Genomic DNA, 6,000 nt, shown 5'->3' with positions numbered 1-6,000 from the left:
ACAAGTTTTTGTCCAAAATTTTATTCGACACTGAACAAATTTTTAAATATAATTTTCACATTATTTATCTGCAACAAAGAAACTCAAAACGTCTATAAATCAATATATAATTATATATTTTTCAGATGATGAAACCGGATTAATGATTTGGTACTATGAATTTAATATCTACGTAAATTTTTTTGTACTTATTTTAAATAAAAATTAACAAATAAACCGAATTCTAAAAACGGTAAATTGATCCAAAAGACACATGACGAGGGAAGCAGCCGCAGTATGGTCGCCATTCGGGCGTCCGTTTCGAACGGTCGCCGAGTGGGGCCCAATACCGTTGCATTTTCCACGCCGCAGGGCCCACTCTACGAAACTGCCTTGATTTCATTTCTCAAAATTTCCTTAGTTTCTTTTACATTGTTTATTTTTATAGTAGAATTTATACGTGAGATATATTAGTTCTCTTCATGCTTATAATAAAAATAATAATTTTGATATAAAAAATAATATTTTTTTATGGATGACTGAAATATAATATTTATCTCACAAAATTGACATGTAAAATCGTTACACATGAGTTTCGTGTTATTTTTAAATTTTATTACGCCAAGTTTTGATAGATGAATTTAAGATAATATATTTTTAAATTTATTGATTTAAAATTATTTGACTTTGGTGTAAAATTTTATATAAATTAGTTTTTTTTATATATTCGAAATTCATAATTGATATCATTTTCAAATCAAATTCTTTTCTCCAGACACAAAGTTAGTTACTTGAGAGATGAATCGTTTAATGTAAGAGCAAGTCTTTGGAGTCACGGTCTCAAATATCTATTTTCATAAGACGGATCGACTGAATACACACTTAAGATTTAAAATTATATTTTAATAAATATATATATATATATATATATTTTAAAATAAATTCGGATAAAATTTAACTCACAGAATCATCGTTTCAAATGAATCTAACAGTCCCAATTTGAACGATGATTGTGGCATGAGCTGTGTAGGACCCTCACCCGCTGCCCAGCTTCAGTACAATCCCCGTAATCATTACATGTACAATCTCTCTCTGTATCCACAACCCCACATTGTCTTCTCTCTCCACCAGTATATATAATTGTATTTATATAAGTTGCTGCTGTCGTATGTATACCTCTGCATGATTTTCAAATACTTTCTCATCTCTTAGATTGTGCAAGAAGTTGGGTTATAATATTTTCTGAGGTACTGTGAATGGGGATGGATTCTTCGAGTCAAGCACAGCACCAACTCCAAGTACACCAGGTGGGAATTGGGTCCTCAGCTGTTTTTTTTTTTTTGTGTGTGTTCTTTGCTGTTTGAGTGAAAACATACGGTGTTGGATCGGTTCCTGTTACTTTTCGGTGTTCTCGAAGTTACATGAACTGGGTTTATGTTAAAAATAATGGATTCTGCAGGTCCCAGTTAGATTAAATTTTCTAAGATTGAGTTAATCTTTCTTAAACTGATAATCAACTCTATATATGATTACAGGAAATGGCTTCTGATCAAACACTAGAAAGCATGTTGGTTTGCGCGAAACCTCAGCATGAGAAGAAACCAAGGCCTGCGGAACAGGCCCTGAAATGCCCAAGATGCGACTCAAACAACACAAAGTTTTGTTATTACAACAATTACAGCCTCTCCCAGCCGAGGTACTTCTGTAAATCCTGCAGAAGGTATTGGACAAAAGGTGGGACTTTGAGAAATGTTCCGGTGGGTGGGGGCTGCAGGAGGAACAAAAGATCTTCGTCTTCTTCATCATCATCGGCATCATCGAAACGGTCGGGCCAAGACCAGCCGCTGATCCCTATTCCAAGTCCCATTATTCCATGCTTGGCGAATGTGTCCTATGATTCCAATGATCTCAGCCTCGCATTTGCCAGGCTTCAAAAACAAGGGCAGATGGGCTTGGATGATTGTGACTTTTTAAACATGGGAAACCGTCCAAACATGCACTACACTGATCATGTTCTTGGATTTGATGCTGTGAGGGGTGGATTTCTTGAAAACCCGTTTGGGTTTAATCACAATTTGTACAACGGAAACATGGGAATAGAAATGGGAATGGGTTTTGAGGAAATCAACAGTGGCACGGCAAGTTCCTCAGCAGTAACAGCACCAGTGAAGCAAGAAATTTGCAGTGCGAAAGAAGTAAATGATAACAAGGTTTTGTGGGGATTTCCATGGCAGAATATCAATGGAGGGGATGTGAACACAAGCTGGAATAACGCGATTGGATCGACAAATTGGCATGGGCTTTTGAATACTCCTCTGATGTAGAAATAGTTAAAACTCGGTAAAATCAAAGCATGTATGCAAAAAGAGTGGTGGTGGTGGGGGTGGGGGTGATTCATAGGGATTTGATGGTTATTTTGTGTTCTTTGTCATTATAACTTAAATTTTAATCTTATGGCTATGGAATGGTCTGTAGTACGAGGGATTTGATTCATTTGAATCAGTTTCTCTGTTTATTAATTTCTTTTTTGGTTGACTGTGTTGTGGTGGTTTCTTTATTGGTTGATAGCAAACTTGTGCAAGTTCAATTCTCAGTTCTTGTTTTTCCTCGCATAATCACAGCATCATAATTATGAATACTTTGATTTGGAAGGAGTTACGTCTACATGAATACTTTTATATATGATGTTTGAATTGTGCGAATAAGTTGAACGTTTAATCAATGGTAAAGAATCCAATTCTACTTTATCAAATTTTCTCAAGTGAGCCTCTCGAATAGGTTATCTCCAATGTGATTTACCTGGCTAGCGTGCTTAGCGGACTATTACGTTACACGTGGGTTTATCAAGTGCGCAACGAAAGATAGCGGCTGCGGATTCCATTAGAGGTGGGAAAAATAACGAAATTCTCGGTATACTGAGATTAATGTTAAAGATAACAATGAGATGAGTTCAGGTTGGTTTTGTTCAAACCCGAGACCCGCCTCGCCGCACATTAGACCCTTCCCCGCCCCTGCCATGCTCCGCCTGCCCCGTGAATCCGGCATCCAATTCAAGTTGGACGCATTAGAACCGCCAAATAATTTTTTAAAAATAAAAAATTTAAAAATTAATTAGTTATTAAAATTATTTTTCAATTTTATATTAATAATATTTAGAATAAAAAATATTATCACTAATTAAAATTTATCAATTTTTACTCAACTAATAAGAAAAGAAAATGTCTAATTATATATTTTCATATAAAAAATATCATAATAAAATAAAATTATTTCAATCTTAATATATTATAAAATAAAATTATGGATAAGGTATTTATTATTCAATATAAGAAAAAAATAATATTATTATTAATAATATATATATATACATATAATTGTGATTTTTCTGTATAAAATAATATACACCGATACTATCGAAATATCAATATACCGCAAAATTTCATTATAATCGATATGCTAGTTTTATATACCAAAAGTTTCGATACGATATCAATATATAATTTTTTATACGGAAATTTTTGATACAGTTTTTGAAACAATATATCACCCCTATACTCCATTGTCATAGAAAAAAATTGTTAGATTTGAAATTTACCTTACATAAATCGTATACAGTTTTTGATACAATATATCACCCATAAATTCCATTGTCATAAAAAAAATGTTAGATTTGAAATTAACCTTACCTAAATTAATCTGATCAATCAGATGATTTGAAATCCATGATTTCATCAAATAGGTCCATCCAAATACATCTCTAATCCAGAGTTACCAAGACTAAGTGTGGTGTATTCAATATAGAGATTTAATGACTTTCAATGACTTTTTTGAAATGATAGATTTCCGTGGATTTGGTAGATTTTTATTGACTCTTGTAGAATCTCACAGATTTGTAATCAGAAATCCATGGACTTTTGTAGACTTTTTACAATATTTTGATAGACTTTTTGCAAGATTTTGTAGATAACTGTTAGTATTTTGCTCATACACTGTTAGCCGCTCTACTAAAAGTTATAGTTGGTGGTAATGATGCAACTCAAATATTTTAAATCGCACAGCAGCCCAAGCGTCATGGTTCGATCGCTTTACCTAGTAGGGACAATTATTGCACCTCAACACCGAACCGAATTTTCAAATTAATTCATTTCGATCTGTTATTTTAGTTGAAACCAATATTTTATTCACTCAGATACTGTAATTGATGTTTGCTCGTTATTTTTTGATATATACTCTTTTGGTTTAAAAATAACTTGACAGTTTTATTTTCTCCATTCTCTGAGTTACTTAACTAGAAAATTCAATATTCTCAAAATTGTATAACAAAGAATTATTTTTCAAATTTCATACTTATTCAATTTTCGGTTATTATAAATAAAAAAATCACAAAACAAGCCCAATAATAATTGCACATCAATAATCATTATACATTTCAACCAATTGATTATTATTCCAAAAATATGCAACAATAGATTTTTAGGGTAAAAATTCAAATTCCAAAATTCATATACATCATAAGATAATATTATTGCAACTTGAATAATCACATTTAAATATTCAATATAATTTTAGAGTCGTTGAATTTTTTTTATCTCAAAGTTGTATAATTTCATAGCATACGACAATAAACCAATAAATAGTAATGAATTATGATTTATGGGAATTGCTTTATTTTTAATTTTTAAACACGAGACTACAAAAAATAAAAAAATAAAACTTATAAAAAATTTGTTTTAATTTTAATATGAGCTGAAAAAATTTATAATTTAAAATTATTAATTTTCTTTTATAAAATAATAGGTGGGGCTCGAGCCCACCCTAGCCCAAGGGTGTCTCCGCCCCTGAATATGAGCGTCATCAATAGCCCCAAAAGAAGCAAATAACAAATAAGTCTCCGACACAAAATAAAATCAATGAATAGTGATATGTATCAAACTCCTACAAAAACTTTCATAAGAAGCTAACAAGCATATACATTTTTTTAACATATTTTGTTAAATTATCTCCAATTTGTTCATCTCGGTACAATATATGATGACTCACTGTTGATAATTTCTTAACTTCAACAGAATGAAATATAGAAATTAAAACATATTATTTTTTTAAGAAACTGATAGACCGAAGCCTTCATGTACACTGCTGATGAATTATATATATTGGACATTAAAAAGTTACTAAATTTGAATAAAATATAATTATTTAAGTATAATAATATTTTCCAATTCAATTGATTATTATTACAAGATTATCAATAAATTAGATTCATACCGTGCATAACTTCTTCAAATTTTTTCTCCTTTTTTTGTTAATAAAAACAATAAAATTTAATATTACAAAATCGTGAGATATGAGATAATAAATAATAATGAAATAGTAGTAACAATGGATGCCCCGTCCTATTTTCTATGATATTTTTAGAGCTGGATTTTTTAGTTTGTCCTCGCGGAATTTTTTTATTTTGTTATTGTTTTCTTAGGTTATAATTTATAAGTGTAGTGATAATCTCGAGGACAATTTGAATGATGAAGAGAGATATATGAGTGAGAAAGATATTTTATTTGATTAAAAGTCTACCAAAATCTCTAAGGTGAGTAGAAGACAATTTTTGAGCTTTTATAGTTGTACTTAGATCTAGTCTTAAGGTTTGTACATAGAGAACTATATTACAATCATTGTAAATCTATGGAAATATTGGATACCTATAGATTTTTTAGATTTTTAAAAAATCAAGTTTGAATATCACTATAATTTTTAAGACTATAAAAATCTAATTTGGATACCACAAAACTTTTATAGAGTTTATAAAAATTTATGTTCAATACCTCTAGACTTTTAAACTCTACAAAAGTCAATAAAAGTAATTAAATTTTCAAGCTTGAATACACCCCCTTAAATTACCTACTCTGTGAATCTAACTACTATCGGTAACAACATGCTAGCTACGAAAATATGAATTATGACATATTATATATTTCGGCAAAAATTTATGTGAGACGGTCTCATGGGTCGTATTTTGTGAGACGT

General features: G+C 30.7%; 1 protein-coding gene across 1 annotated transcript; it reads left to right on the top strand.

Moving 5' to 3' along the window:
* Positions 1–1,084: 1,084 nt before the first annotated feature.
* On the top strand, positions 1,085–2,572 carry LOC142519697 (dof zinc finger protein DOF2.1). Its single transcript, XM_075622729.1, has 2 exons — positions 1,085–1,286; positions 1,515–2,572. The coding sequence occupies exons 1-2, from the start codon at positions 1,236–1,238 to the stop codon at positions 2,301–2,303; spliced, it is 840 nt and encodes a 279-aa protein (XP_075478844.1). The 5' UTR covers positions 1,085–1,235; the 3' UTR covers positions 2,304–2,572.
* Positions 2,573–6,000: the final 3,428 nt, after the last annotated feature.

Source organism: Primulina tabacum, chromosome 1, assembly GCF_025594145.1.
Source record: "Primulina tabacum isolate GXHZ01 chromosome 1, ASM2559414v2, whole genome shotgun sequence".
NCBI classification, from domain to species: domain Eukaryota; kingdom Viridiplantae; phylum Streptophyta; class Magnoliopsida; order Lamiales; family Gesneriaceae; genus Primulina; species Primulina tabacum.
The sequence above is the reverse complement of the archived record's forward strand: the minus strand, read 5'-3'. Positions and strand labels throughout refer to the sequence as shown.

Excerpts from the sequence above, each read along its gene's own strand:
- LOC142519697 (XM_075622729.1), top strand. The coding sequence starts at position 1,236 with ATGGGGATGGATTCTTCGAGTCAAGCACAGCACCAACTCCAAGTACAC. Across the intron at positions 1,287-1,514 it reads ACCAACTCCAAGTACACCAG|GAAATGGCTTCTGATCAAAC; the intron begins GTGGGAATTGGG and ends ATATGATTACAG.